A 14,598-nucleotide genomic window follows, 5' to 3' on the forward strand; every position below is an offset into this window, starting at 1 on the left:
TGGGTTACAAAAACCCCGGCGAGAGCGACCTGCTTGGCTGAGCCCCGCGTGCAGGGAGGCAGTGTGGAGGGTAAAAGCCAGCACGTGGACTGGCTGAAAACCTGGGCGAGGGCCAGCAGCAGCAGCGCAGGGAGCTAGTGGAGAGGGGGCAGGCGACTGGGACGCACGCTTCACTGAGGGGACCCAGGGACGCAGAGTGGTAGGAACTGCCCACTGGGCGGGGCAGCCCCAGGTCCGGAGCTCAGACTGCTGGCCCCACGCCTTCCCACAACTTCACCGCCTCCCTGGACATCCGCCGTGGGCCAGAGGTGAAGTAATGACACATACGTCAGGGAACGGCTGTGAGTATTTATTACCCGGCGGAGTCCAGGCTCCTCCATAATCCGGCAATGCCAGCAGGATGGACTGAGCACCCAAGCACCTGCTCTACTGGCTGAGCACCTGTGCCGGACTCGGGGAGGCAGACTCTCGGGGCCGGGTGGGGTGCCCGGCAGTCTCTTGGGACGAGGGAGAGGCGAGGGTCCCCCGGAGAGCCCGTGAAGTGAGCCTCTACTGCACGAGGAGCCCCAGAGCCTTCCGAGGAGGGTTCAGCATGAAGAAGGTGCCGGGGCCCTGCGGGTTCCATTGCTGAAGGTGTTTCCTGTGGCGCGGCCGCAAGGCTGTAAGGCACCAGGGGCCCGGGCCTGGCACTAGGACTATAGAAGGGGCCCAGGCCCAGTTCGGCGTCTCAGCAGCTGCCCCGGGGCATTCAGGCGGGAGGGGGGCAGTGGCTGCAGAGGCTGGTGTCCCCCTTTTCCATGGGGGACACCAACGTGCTTTCTGAAGCCCCTTCCTGTGCATCCTCGGGGGCTCGCATCTGCGCACGCACACGGTCGATCCTGCTCAGCGGCGCTGGTTGAGGCCCGACAAGTTCTTGAGCTGGGAAAACAGAAGCCGAGAGTGCTGGGGTCCTGGCCTGCCGAGAACCCCCCACCCCCGGGACACAGCAGGGCCGTGGCGGTGAGGAGCTGGGAGGAATGAGGCTGGGAGAATAGGCACAGGGCCCCCCAGAATCAGGGCTGTTTCTTCTTTTTCTTTTTTCTTTTTTCCAGTCACACCCAGCGATTACCAGGGGAACCATATGGGATGTGGGGATCAAATTGATATTGGGGATCAAATCCCCAAGCAATTACTTGGGGAGCCATATGGGGTGCCAGGGGTGCATGCAAGGCATACGCCCTGCCCGCTGTACTATCGCTTCGGCCCCCAGGGCTGTTTCTTGAGATGGGGAAAGAGAAAGAGTTTGAGTTTTTAAGATAAAGAGACAGACTGAACTTCTGCTGTATTATTTTGTTGTTGTTTCTGTTGTGGGAGCCACACCTGGTGGTGCCTGGGCACCGTATGTGGTGCCGGGGATGGTACCTGGGTCCACACGCAAGCAAGGCAAGTGCCTTCCCTGCTGTGCTGTCTCCCCGGCCCGGGCAGGTTATTTATTAGCTTTCCGGCTGAGGCTCAGAGACTATTGAGGTGATGCATACTTCAAGACTCTCAGGGCCCCTGAGGGGGGTGGGGGCACTGGAGGAGATGGGGGTGGTAATGGGAGAGGGGAGGTGGGCCGGGCTGCACTCACCGTCACCGCTGCGCCCATGAGTCCCTGCACCAGCGCCTCGCCCGTAGACTTGACCTAGGAGGAGTCAGAGTCAGGCTCAGGAGGGAAGGGGACACTGGTGAAAGGATGGGTGCCCGAGCACTGAATGCCTGAAACTCAATCGCAAATCACTTTGTAACCTGGTGGTAGTAATTCACGGTGATTCAATTAAAAAAAAAAAAGTTTCAGTTTTTTGGCTTTTGGGCCACACCTGGTGATGCTTGGGGTTGACTCCTGGCTCTGCACTCAGAAATTATTTCTGGTGGGGCCCCATGTACCATGTCAGATGCCTGGGACTGAACCTGGGTTGGCCGCGTGCAAGGCAAGTGCCCCACACGCTGTACTATTTCTCTGGCTCCCCCCAAAACAGGGTTCAAAGGTGAGCTGGATGAGGAGCTTAGGAGCCCCAAGGAAGCCAGAGGGCCCTGGGGACGAAGGATGGGTCTGAGGATGCCCGGGCACAGACGGTCAAAGGCTCAAACGGAGGAAGCAGCAGCCAGGTTCCCTCTGGAGCCCTCGGGACAGTCGGCTGAAGACAGGGGGTCAGCTGTGGCCCCAGGAGGGCACCGTGCTCTGTCTGGAAGCCCCCCAGATGGCTCCGAGCCCCAGCTACCTGCTTGGCAGTGTGGCCCATGTTCATGGCATCGTTGATCCGGTTCTCCAGGAAGCGCCAAGTGTCCTGGAAGTCTGGGGACGAGTCCTGCATCATCACCAGCTCGGTGGTGTTGTAGATGCCCGCCAGCATGGCCCGCCGTGTGTACCAGCTAAACTGTGGGCAGGGCCGGCGGGGAGTGTGGTTACCACAACTGCTGGGGTCAGGGCGGGGCCCAGACCCCACTGACCTGAGCTTCCTCCCGACGGCCTGCCCTGTTAGGGCCCTGGGGACCCCACCACCGCCAGCCTTCCCGGACTTGCCCGGGGTTCAGAGCCCGTGGACCTGAAGCGAGGGTCAGGAACGTGAACGGTGAATGAACAGCAGCGGGGGGCCTGGCTCGGAGCCCCCTTGTTTGGGAGCTGCTGGGGCGGTCGAAGGCTAAGGCCTGGGCTCTGGTCAAGTGGGCTCGGAGGGGGCAGTGGGCAGATTAGGATGCCTGGTTTGAGACCTCCAGCACTTCTGCCCGTCCTGGTGGGCTGGTCTCCAGAGCCCCCATCAGCAGCGCTGAGCTTTATTCCTTTCATTTCTTCACTGCTTAATTTCTCCGTCGGCAGTGTACTCCCATGGGGGGTGGGAGCTGATTAAAGCACTTCGTTAGAAGTGTGCTGGGAATAGCTTTTTGTCTCCCCACCCTGGGTTCCAACAAAGCACCATCACATATTAATTTCTTTTATGATGGTCTCGCTCTCTCTTTTCATTTCCTACCAGAAATATGATAGCATTAACAAGCCAGATTCTTTCCTGGTGCCTGTTTAAAGGCTTATTGATCTCTCAGCAAAGCAGGTCAGACGGGCTGGTGGGGAGGGGCAGCTGCTTTTTAAGGCTTGGGGAATCTCGAAGGCATCTTTTCAAAAACCAGTCCCTTGAAAGCCCTCGGAGGCTAGGGAGGAACCACGATGAAACAGCAGCGCCAGGCAGGGGGGCCCGGAGCCCCGCAGGAAGCAAAGGACACCTCCAGCCGGAGTCTGTCCTCCCCAGACCAGAAGGACAAAGCAGGGCCCCTCAGGGGACCTGGGGTAGTGGGGGAGGATCAAAGACATGGCACTGACTGCATAAGAAACACAGGCCCCACTCCGACTGCGGGCTTGGGGGTGGGGGGCACTCACATCAGTGGACTGGTCGCCGGCGTAGTACCACATGTCGTCCACCATGCTGGTGAGCAGGCTCAGGCCCGGCGGGATGTTGTGTGGCAGCAAGAGGACGCTGAGGGCCTGAGGAGGGGAGAGGGTAATGGGGGTGTGCTCGAGGCACCAAAAGGGTCTCCTTTGGGGACTCATCACTGCTACCCACTTGTGTGGGAGCCTGGTGATGGGTCGACCCTGACTCCAGCCAAGAAGGGCTGGGGGCACATTCTCCCCCCACAGGCCCAGTGGAATTCTGTGAAAGTCCCTGTCCCGTGCACTGAGGGACAGAGGTGAAGGCACACGGAGGAAAGCCTGGGGGTCCCTCCGAGGCCTTGCAGCACCCCTGCCCGGGAGACCTTATGCAGCTTCCCAATTGATTCCCCACCCCCAGCCTGGCTTAACTCAGGTTGATGCCCATTACCCGAACCCCCAAATCCTTTCTCTAATACAAGCGGTGGCACAATCTAGAGACGCCCCATTAGCGGGCACCAACTCTGGAGAATAGATGGTCTTGCCATTTGGCCACCACCAGAGCCACAGGTGGAGGCCTGTGGGAGGTGGTCAAGAGGTCCAGGCGGGCTGGATTCTCTAAGTGATAAGACCACTTCCTGTTGACTGGGAGGTGACCTGAGTTGGGGCTGGAGGTGTGAGAACCCAGCACGACGGTGAACAGCAGCTAAACCCCACTGTGCACCTCCTTCTTCCCGCCTGGGGCAGGTGTCCTACAGGTATTCAAACACATCTGTCCACTGACGGCAATGACATGCCAGAAGTTTCCCAACAGAAGGCTGGAGCAATCGCAGACCAGGGAGGGAGCTCGCCTTGCATGTGGCTGACCCGTGTTTGCTCCCTGAGACCCACCAGGAGTGATCCTTGAGCACAGAGCCAGGACTAAGTCCTGAGCACTGTTGGGTGTGGCCCCCAAACAAAGGAAGAGTGATGCGTGCTCCCCTCATACCCGGGGCCAGTGCTCAATGTAGGGGATCAGCATCCTCAGCCGTGTCTCCACGGTGTCCCTCAAGAACTGGTCTGTTGGCTTCTTCCTAGAAGGAACATAAAACAGTGAGGCTCTAGTCAGAGGCCTGGGCTCGGGGTGAGACTGATGACTGCCCGGCGGAGGTGACCGGAGGCGGGCCCAGCAGACCTGCAGTCAGGCAGCAGCCATGTCAGTCTCACCCAGGCCGTGAGCCTCAGCCCTGCCCTGAGCAGGGAATGCCGGAGACTCACTCTGTCTGGCCCAGCTGTATCAGCTTCTGCTCCTCCTCCAGCAGCCGCCTGAGCTCCGAGTTGCACTGGGTCACAAAATGCAGTATCAGCTCACTGCCGTCACTCCCGAACATGCCGGCGGCTGCCCTGGAGAGCCCCAGAGACTGCAAAGGGGCAGAGAGAAAACAGTGGCTGACAAGTGCAGGGTGACTGGTTCCTGCTTATCACCTGCTTATCACAAGCTTCTTGCAGGCCCACGGACCTGGGTTTCCAGGGGGCCACTCCCACTTCTCCAGCCCCCCGGGCCTCCAAAATGGGGATCAGGGAAGTTGGGGGCCACCCCTCCCTAATACTTAAACAATGGGGTCGGGACAGCTCAGTGCTTAGGCCCAGCAGCGAGGTGCTGCTCAGGCCCAGTGGTGCTGGGGGACATCTGGGTCACACCCAGCGGTATGTAGGGGGCCTCCAGGTCTGCACTCAGCAGAGCTCAGGGGGCCACGGGAGGGTGCAGGGGTTTGAACTGGAGTCCCTGAGAGGGCAAGGAAGCTGTGTGCCCCTGACTGCTGCACCCCCCACACCCACTCGTCATGCCGGATCCAGGTGACTGAGGTGAAGCTGGCCCACCAGAACCATCGCCACCCCGCCAGGCTTGGATACCACGTTCACTGATGCCCAACCCTGGCCCTCAGGGGATCGCTGCCCAGGCTGACGGGAAAGAGGGAGAGGTGTTCTCGGGGCTGCTGAGCTGTTGCGGGTCCTGCCTGGGCACCCCCCAATGGATGAAGCAGAGAGGCCCGTCCGAGAAGACTGTGCCCGAGGTTCTTCGGACTCTGGCTATTAACCCAGCTGCCCAGAGCTCTCGGACAGATGGGGGAAAGGACTGGGCGGCCTCTGCGGCCTCTCCCCAGAATGCTGGCGCCCAGACGGGTCCTGCAATGGCTCTATCTCTGCTCTTTCTCCCGGAAGAATCTCCCCTGGAGATAAGCCTATCACAAAGACGTGTGTGTCGATATAGTAAGGCCCTTGGAGGTGTCAAAGTCTAGCCCTGACAGATTAAGAGTCAGGCACGTGATCAAAAGAAAGTTCTTCTGGAGGTTACTGGTCGTAAGCAATAAGTATTGTATGTGAAGAACAGAGGCTGTGAGCCCCCTGGCTCCATGCTTTCTTCTCTTATTTCTGTCTGTTCTTTTTAGGTGTTTTTTTTTTTTGGTGTGTGTGGGGTGTCGTAACCCTCTCAGGGGTTACTTCTCATGGTGCTTGGTGACCATGTGGAATGCCAGGGACTGAACTCAGGTCAGCCATGTGCAAGGCAAGCACCTTGTCAGTTGTTGTACTACTGCTCTGGCCCCTATTTCTCTCTTTTTTCAAGTCCTCTTCAGATTTGTTCCTGCTTCAGATTTGTCGATCTGGGGTTGGCCCCTGGCACTTCTCCAGAAAAATCCCCCCAATGTCAGACCTGTGTGAAGTCACTCCGTGCTTGGCCCCAAGAACTCACCGACTCACCAAAGCTCGAAACTACCTGTGGGCCGGAGTGATAGCACAGCGGGGAGTGTTCACCGCCAGCGGTGATCCCTGAGTGCAGAGTCAGGAAGAAGCCCCGAGCACACTGGGTATTGATCAAACCATGTCACCACCCCAGTAATGTGAGGAGGGCTGGAGAGAGGGCTCAATGGGCTGGAGCACATGCCTCGAATACAGTAGGCCCAAGTTCGATCCCTGCTCCACCAAACACTCCCAGGACCAACCCCAGACATGGGAGTAATCCTGACCACTGCGAGGTGCGACCCCTCCCGCCCCTGCCCTCAAAACCAAAATAAATAGATTAAAATGTTAAGAATAGGCACAGAATGGCAACAGTAGGCTCTCTGGAGTATCACAGGTGCTTTTCACAATCTTGCCTGTGTCTGTAGTGTTCAGTCTTCACACTGGGCATACAGTGCCATCACAGAGCACATGTTTCACTCATGTAACTGAGGGGCTGAAGAGATGGGACAGTGGGGAGGGCGTTGGCCTTACGTGGAACTGACCTGGGTTCAATCCCTGGCACTCCATAACGTCCTTCTGAGCACAGAGCCCGGAGTAAGCCCTGAGCACTACTGGATGTAGCCCCCAAACAAAACAATCACTGTTATGTTACCATACATGCTCTTGGGAGAAGCAGGGTGGGTGGTGGGGGTGGGGAGCTAAATTTCGGTAAAGCAGTCAAGGCTGAGAACACGGCTCAGGGGCCAAAGCACCGGCCCCACAAATGAGAGGTGATGGGTCTTACCCCATGTGCCACCTTCATGCACCAAGCACAATCCTAGTGGCTGTGCTGTCTGGCACCCACCCCCCTCCCAGCACCACAGCAGTGGATGGGAGGAGTGAGGTGTGAGAGCCCTGGAGAGCACTGTGTGAGTGCCAGAGCGTGAGTGCCACAGCCAGTGTGGGATCCCCCAGTGCCAGTCACAACCCAGCGTGTCTGTGAGGTCCAGCCATCACAACAACAGCACGAAGGGGGCCGGGGTCACCGTACGCAGCCTTTGCATGTGGGAACCCCGTGTGCCATCCCTGGTACCCGAGCCCCTGAGCACTGCTGTGTGTGGTCCCACACACACAAAAGGAAAAAAATGAAGGAAAGGGGGAAACAATGTGAATATTAAAGATAATACTAAGTAAACTGCATGGCAGGGACTGTCCCATTTCATGGTTTGGGGGCTACCCCTAGCAGTGCTCACGGCTTTCTCCTGGCTCTGGGCTCAGGGCGCATTCCTGAAGGGCTGGGAGGGACTGTGGCTCGTACCTGGGTCAGCTACGAGCAAGACAAGTGCCTGATCTGCTGCTGTCCCATCTCTCCAGCCCTGTTTCAAGAGCCGATGTCGGGCAGAGAACTCAGGATGGGAGACATGATCTGGCAGAGAACTCAGGATGGGAGACGTGAACCTCTGACTCGGAAGCATCATGGAAGTCAGCACCTGGCTTCCCTTGAGGCCATGGAGGAACAGTCACCCAACTGAAAGCAAGCTAGCAGGAGGGAATGCCGTTTGACTCATTAAGAGAGGCAGCGGGGCTAGCGGCTAAAGTTTTCAAGCACCACGGTTTCACCAGTTCTGAGATGTACTCAGTGATGCAGCATTTTAAACAATCCCTATGAACCAGTTTCACTGGCTATGTCACTTTTCACAGGCGGCCTCCTTTATTCAGGGACACACAAACTCACCATGCTTCTTTGCATCCTAGACCCAGGGAAATGCGACAATTTTGATAACAGGCGATTCTTTGTTTTTGCGCTACACCTGGCGGTGCTCAAGGCTTACTCCTGGCTCTGTGCTCAAGGATCACTCTAGTAAGGTGCTAAAGGGTGCCGGGGACTGAACCCAGCTGGGCTGCCTGCAAGGCAAGCGTCCTACCCACTATACTATGTATGGCTCTGGTCCATATAAAAGGCAACTTTTGTCTTGAAGGGCTACTTGCTTTCTGAACCTAACTCTCAAGTACCAAGTTCCTGGTCTCGTCATTTAACGTTAAAAAAAACAGAGCCCTGGGATCTAGAGAGATAATAGGGGGTTATGGTTGCTCTTGCTTTCCATGGTTCCAAACCTGCCACAGCACTGCCTGCAGCGACACCCCCATCCCCAGCATTAAGGGCTGTGGCCCCCAAACAAAAAAATAAAGCAGGCTGTTGGACGAAGAGGCAGGTTTTCCCTAAGCGAGGCTCTAGTGTTCATTCCCAGCATCATGAAAAATAAAGACTTTTCCCTTGGCTATTATTTTTTGAGGGGGGCGTGGGGTGGGGATGGGGTCACACCCAGAGATGCTCAGGGGTCACTCCTGGCTCTGTACTAAGGAGAAATGCCTGGTGGTACTCGGGGGACAACATGGGATGCCGGAGATTGAACCTCGGTTTGCTGCATACAAGGCAAATGCCCGACCCACCGTATGTTTTGCTCCAATCCCGCCTTTTAATTTTTTTTAAACTACTGGGGGGAAAAAAACAAAACCTTCAGCAAGGGCAGCAGCGCAGGGCCCCATGCTGAGCCAGCAGCAGCCTGAGGCCGTGTCCTGGCCCAGGGCACACACCTGGGCTCCTTCCGCAATGGCTTCCGCTGTCCACCCGTGGGTGGGCACGAACTCCAGGGCTGCCGTCAGGATGCGCTGCTGCAGCTGCTCCTCACTCTCGTGGTCCTCCTCTTCCTCGCCACCCTGATCTGTGTACCTGAGGCCCAAAGTCGAGACAGACACGGGGATGGAGCCCCACTCACCTTGCCTTCTGGGACACGGACTGTTTCCGCCCAGAAACCAGAGGCCCTGCGCCTCCTCTACACCCATTCAAAGGGTGTCTGCTCAGGGTGAGTATCAGTGCTTAGTGTCTGGTGTGAAATATGGTCATGGGAGGAAAATGCTAATGTTCTAGCAGTCTCTGGACTTCCCTGCTTTCAGGGAAACTGCTCCCCTGCCAATTGGTACCGTAATAATAGTCATTAGCTGTGGGATGCAGCAACAAGTTCTGTATGGTCCATAGCATGGATCAATATTAATATACAAAATGATATAATTGAACTGCTGCTCTTGAGAGCCTCATTAAAACTTTTCTCTTTTTTTTGGGACACAACAGGTGTTGCTCAAGGCTTACTGTTGGCTCTGCGCATATAGGGATCACTCCCGGTGGGCTTGGTAGACAATATGGGGTCTGAGGGATCAAACCCAGGTTGCAAGGCAAGCACCCTACCTGCTGTACTGTGGCCCTGGTCTCATCTTCTATTTTGTTTCTTGGGCCACACCTAGCTGCGCTCAGGCCTTACTCCTGGCTGTGCTTAGCGAGTACTCCTGGTGTTATTGGGGGGCCACGTGGGGTGCCAGGAATCGAAAAAGGGTCGGCCATGTGCAAGGCAAGTGTCTTCCCCACTGTACTACCTCTCTGGTTCCTAAAAGAGTGTATCTTATCTAGATGATGAAAGATAGTAAAACATATTGCTAACAAGATGTACCTGAGTGGGAAAGCAGTCTCAGTAACAACATGCACAGTGTAATGGAATCATCTTGGATAGAGGCTTTTTGGTTTTTAACAGGGGAGGGGTTGGGCCACACCTGACAGAGCTCATAGTTTACTCCTGGCTCTGTGCTCAGGAATCACTCCTGGGAGTGCCAAGAGGCCCAGTGTTGGAATCGAACCAGAGCCAGCCTCATAGAAGGCAAGTGCCTTATACCTACATCTCCTATATCAGAGAGATATTTCTGGTGCTAGACATACAGATTTAAATATAATATACGCTCAGAGAAATATCTCAAAGAATAATCAGATTAGGCTGAGCAATAGTACAGTGGTTAGGGTGTTTGCCTCGCGTGGGGCTGACCCAGGTTCGATGCCCAGCATCCCATAGGGTTCCCTGAACACCAACAGGAGTAATTCCTGAGTGCAGAGCCAGGAGTAACTTCTGAGCATCATTGGTTGTGGCCCCTCCTTCTGAGGGGAAAAAAAAAATAGCCAAATAAATGACCTGATAATTTTTGTTTTTTGGGTTTGGTTTTGGGCCACACTCAGCTGTGCTTGGCGATCACTCCTGAAGAACTGGGGAACTATATGTGGTGCCAGGGATTAAACCCAGGTCGTCTGCGTGCAAGGCAGGTTGCCCTACCCACTACACTGTGACTCCAGCCACATTTCTGTACGTATTTTAAGAACGCCCAAGAATAACTTTTACAAACACCAGCTGCCTGCTAGAGGTCACCCAGAGGAGGGAAGGAGAGTCAAGCGTGCGAGATGGACAAGCACCTGGGAGAGGGCTGCTGAGGCCTACCTGGGGGGTGGGCGAGCCGATGCCGGATTGGGTTCTTCGGCCCCCTGTGTCTCGGAATGTTGCTGAGGAAAGCTGTGGGGTGGCGGCTGCTTCTGTTCATTGGTAGATCTGAGCTGCAGAGCTGAAGCGTGGAAAGCCTGGCGCCCCAGGGCTGGTGGGCAGCGGGACACTACAACACAAACGGGCTGGTCAGTCAGGGACACCGAGCAGAGAAAACCCTCTGATGAGCAGGCGGGATACGAAATGATGGAGATTGGCACGGCGGGAGCCAACTCAGAACCACGCGCCCGAGTGCTGAGTCCTAGACACGAATCTTGAGCGAGTTGAGAGGTGGGTGGTGCGATGTGGTGACAAGTCTGAGGTCAGGAACAAGATCAGGTTTTGCGGTCCTTTCCTGTCATACATTAGCTGCGTGAGTTATAAGCCACTTTTATCCCAAAGTGTATTTTCGGGCTGGAGTGATAGCACGGTGGTAGGGTGCATGCTTTGCAGAGGGCCTACCTGTTCTACCACTGGCACTCCATAAGGTCCCCAGGGCACCGCTAGGACTGATCTTTGAGCACAGTGCCAGGAGCTTGCTGGGTGTGGCTCCAAAACAAAATAACGTCCATGATTTAAAAAAACATAAAATTGAGAGTCTATTTTCTTAGTGGGAATGCTGTGGAGCCTAGGAGAAAGTGAGAGGGACTTAGCCATTTGGGCCAGGGACAGAGCCTGGGGGTCGGACACCTGCTCTGCGTGTGTGAGGTTTGGTCTGTGGCAAGGGAACTGGCCTAGACATGAGAAGACCCAAGCACTGACTCCCGCGTCGGTCTGTGCGCTGTGAGCACAGCCCGGTGTTTCCACAGCAACTGCTCAGACCTCTCTGTCTCTCTCTGCTTTCTCATCTTCAACGCCTGCTACACCCACTACTTTCTTGGGTCACTCCAGCAATGGTCAGCAGCTATTCCTGGTTTGATGTTCAGGGGACACGTGGTTCAGGAAACTGACTCTGGGCCACCTGCACTCACAACACTCTCCAGCCAGTTGTGTTCTTTGTCCTCCTGCACCTCATTTACTCTCCCTCTTATGTTTGTCTCTTTTTGTGTATGTGGGACATTGGGGATCTTTTGGTGAGGGGGTGGTGGTGGAGTCAGGCTCTGGGATCTACACAGCAGTGCTCCTGACAGTGCTTGGGGGATGACATGTGTGGCCAAGGATTCAAATAGGGTCAGCCGTGTGTAAGGCGGGCCCCCTGTCCCTTGTCCTATGTCTCCAGCCCCGGTGCTGGGGGCTAAACCTAGGGTCTCACATAAGCAAGGCATCAAGCTCCATCCCCAGCCCCAGCTCCATTTCCTTTCGGAAAGTGCTTTGGAAAGGCTCATGCTTTTTCTTTCGGTAGCTTTCTCTTGGTAGCGCCAGGGGTCAAACCCAGGGCCACGTCCATGCAAAGTCAGCACTCTGCCACTGAGCGGAGTCGAGTGCTTTCTCTGCCCTAACATTTCACTACTAATAACCTCAAACGAGAGGAAACAACAGAACAATGGCAAAGGCACAGCCTTGCATTCAACTGACCCGGGTTTTATCCCTGTACCCCATATGGTCCCCTGAGCGCAGAGCCAAAAGGAAGATATAAGCACCACCAGGTGTGGCCCCAAAAACAAAACTTCCAAAATTCCAAACTACAGACAAGTTGAAGAAATGTCTTAAAGACCTTCCATTACCCCCTATATGGTACATTTTATTCCCTGGCATTTGATTCTCTGTCTTGGTTACTGGGGCCATACCCAGGGATGTTCAGGTTTACTCCTGGCTCTTATGTTCAGGGATCACTCCTGGGGGGCTAGGGGACCATATGGGGTGCTGGGGATCCAACTGGGGTTGGCCACAGGCGCGGGTAAGTGCCCCCTACCCATGGTACTATCGATCCAGCCCACTAGGCGCTCGGTTCTGACTCTTCTGTAAACACGCTAGATGACTATTAACAAAAGTTCCCATTGTTTGTTTTGTTTTGTGGGCGACACTGGAGGTGCTCAGGGCTCACTCCTGGCTCTGCCCACAGGGATCACTCTGCTGGGCCTGGGGGACCCTGAGACGCTGGGGATGGAATCCGGGTTGGCTATGTGCAAGGCAAGAGCCCTATCCACTGTACTGTTCCTCCAAACCTGTAAGTCCAATTATTTACTCTTGAGGTGACATTTAGACATTATGTATAAATCTTAAGTGGGTCAATGCTAAGTTTTGACAAATAAATACACTTGCATAATCTCACCTCTCTCCAGAGATTACTGCTGTCAGTTCCTCCCGGGATTCCCACCCACACTCTTCTGAATTTTTCAGTTTAGCCTTGCCTGTCCTAGCCATCTAAAGAGACTCATACAGCGTGTCCTTTTTGGTGTTGACTTCTTTGACTTAGTATAGTTTTCAGACCGATGCCTATTTTTATGTAAGTCAGAGCTCATATTTTTTTTTTTTTTATTGCCTTGGAGTACTAAGAGACACTATTTTATTGGTGGCCATCTGGGCTGTCTCACTCACTGCTGGCTATTATGAATAAAATAGCTAGTAGCAAACATGCACAGACCTTTTTTGTGGACATAAGCTTTAATGAACTTGAGCAGATACTGGGGAGTGGACTTGCTGCTCGCGGGTACCACCTTCATGAAACAGACGGAGTTTAGAGTTTTGTGTATGTGTTTTTTAAAAAAGGGCCTCCCAGGGGCCACTTTGGTAACAGTTTGAAAAGACATGGAACGGTACATGTAAAATCACCAATATTTTCAGTACTCAGGTGAAAGTGAGCAAATATTTAAAAAACAGAAGAGTGAGTGTGGATGGGAGGCGCCAAAGTACTAGAGCGGCACCACTGTGGTTCATGGTATACTAGCGGTACTGGAGAGTATTTATGTCATTAGTTACATATTGATGCCGATGTGCCCATTCTCACTTCTACTCATGGCAGGTGACAGTGGTCAGTGTTTCCTCTGGGAAGCAGACGTCCCATTTGGGAGAATTTGCACAGATAAAAAGAGTGGCTAGATAGTAGGAAAAGAGGCTCGAGGTATTAGAGGATTCCAGGTGTGGTGGGGCAGTGAGAGGCTTATACAACAAGACACAAGCACGTTAGTAAGCAGCCCTGTCTGTCTGTCTGTCTGTCTGAGTGGGGGCGTGGAGACAAACTGTAGGTTAGTGAGCAATGTTCTCTGTCTGTGGAGTCTGTCCGGGAGCGGAGACAAGCTGTGCGTAAGTCAGTCAACAGTGCTCTCTGTCTGTCAGTCAGTCCATCCATCCGTCTGCCCCTGCTGGGGAGTGGAGACAAGCTGTGTGTGAGCTAGTAAGCAATGCTCTCTGTCCGTCTGTCTCTGCTGTCTGTCTGTCTGCCTGCCTCTCTCTGTCGGGCTGTGGAGACAAGCTGTGCCTGTTAGTCAGCAGTGCTCTGTCCGTCTGTCTCTCTGCCGCGGGAGTGGAGACAGGCTGCATGCTAGTAAACAGAGCTCTCTGTCCGTCAGTCTGTCCGTCGGTCTGTCAGAAAGTGACAAGCTGTGTGTCCGTTAGCAAGCAGCGCTCGGACCGTCTGTCCCAAGGAGCGGAGACAGGGGAGACTGGCTGTGTGTCCGCTAGTAAGCGGCGCTCTGTCCGTCTGTCTGTCTCAGTCAGGGAGTGGAGACAGGCTGTCAGTTAGTGAACAGCGCTCTCTGTCCGTCAGTCCGTCCGATTGTCTCTGTCAGGGAGTGACAAGCTGCGTGTGCCTCTCAGCAAGCAGCGCTCCGTCCATCTGTCCGTCCGGGCGCGGAGACAGGCTGTGTGTCGGCTAGCACACAGAGCCCCGAGCGTCTGTCTGTCTGTCTGTCTGCCGGGGAGTGGAGACAGGCTGCGAGTCCGTTCGTCAGCGGCGCCCCGTCCGTCTGTCCGTCCGTCCGTGCGGGCGGGAGAGGGCGCTGCCCGCGGCTCCCGGGCGCACTGACCCCGACGCCCGCCCGGCCCGCTGCCCACACCCGGCGGCGCGCGCCCGCGCCCTTCACCTCACCTTGCCCGCGGGGACACCGGCCCTCCGGCCGCCCCCGCCCCGCAGCCCGCCCGGCCGGCCTCGCGCGCCCCCGCGCCTCGCAGCCCCCCGGGCTCGGCCGCCCCCTCACCGGGCAGGCACCGCAGCGACAGCAGCCTCCAGCCCGCGCGGCCGAGCGCCCCTGACAGCGCCGCCGCCATCTTGGAAGCGGGCACGTGGGTGGC

General features: G+C 55.6%; 1 protein-coding gene across 1 annotated transcript; it reads right to left on the reverse strand.

Annotated features, from left to right (window-relative positions):
- Nucleotides 1–328: 328 nt before the first annotated feature.
- On the reverse strand, nt 329–14,595 carry COQ9 (coenzyme Q9). The gene is made up of 9 exons (XM_055146341.1): nt 14,505–14,595; nt 10,390–10,558; nt 8,672–8,807; nt 4,634–4,776; nt 4,365–4,449; nt 3,389–3,493; nt 2,241–2,396; nt 1,610–1,663; nt 329–918 (listed from the first exon to the last, which is right to left on the reverse strand). The coding sequence occupies exons 1-9, from the start codon at nt 14,572–14,574 to the stop codon at nt 883–885; spliced, it is 954 nt and encodes a 317-aa protein (XP_055002316.1). The 5' UTR covers nt 14,575–14,595; the 3' UTR covers nt 329–882.
- Between the last annotated feature and the right edge of the window lie 3 nt (nt 14,596–14,598).

The sequence above is a fragment of the Sorex araneus genome, chromosome 8, assembly GCF_027595985.1.
Source record: "Sorex araneus isolate mSorAra2 chromosome 8, mSorAra2.pri, whole genome shotgun sequence".
Lineage (NCBI taxonomy): Eukaryota > Metazoa > Chordata > Mammalia > Eulipotyphla > Soricidae > Sorex > Sorex araneus.

Bases quoted from the DNA above. Each gene is read 5' to 3' on its own strand.
- COQ9 (XM_055146341.1), bottom strand. From the start codon at position 14,574: ATGGCGGCGGCGCTGTCAGGGGCGCTCGGCCGCGCGGGCTGGAGGCTG. The intron at 10,559-14,504 runs GTGAGGGGGCGG...TTTGTGTTGTAG, and splicing joins GTCGCTGCGGTGCCTGCCCG to TGTCCCGCTGCCCACCAGCC. The intron at 8,808-10,389 runs GTAGGCCTCAGC...TTTGGGCCTCAG, and splicing joins TCGGCTCGCCCACCCCCCAG to GTACACAGATCAGGGTGGCG.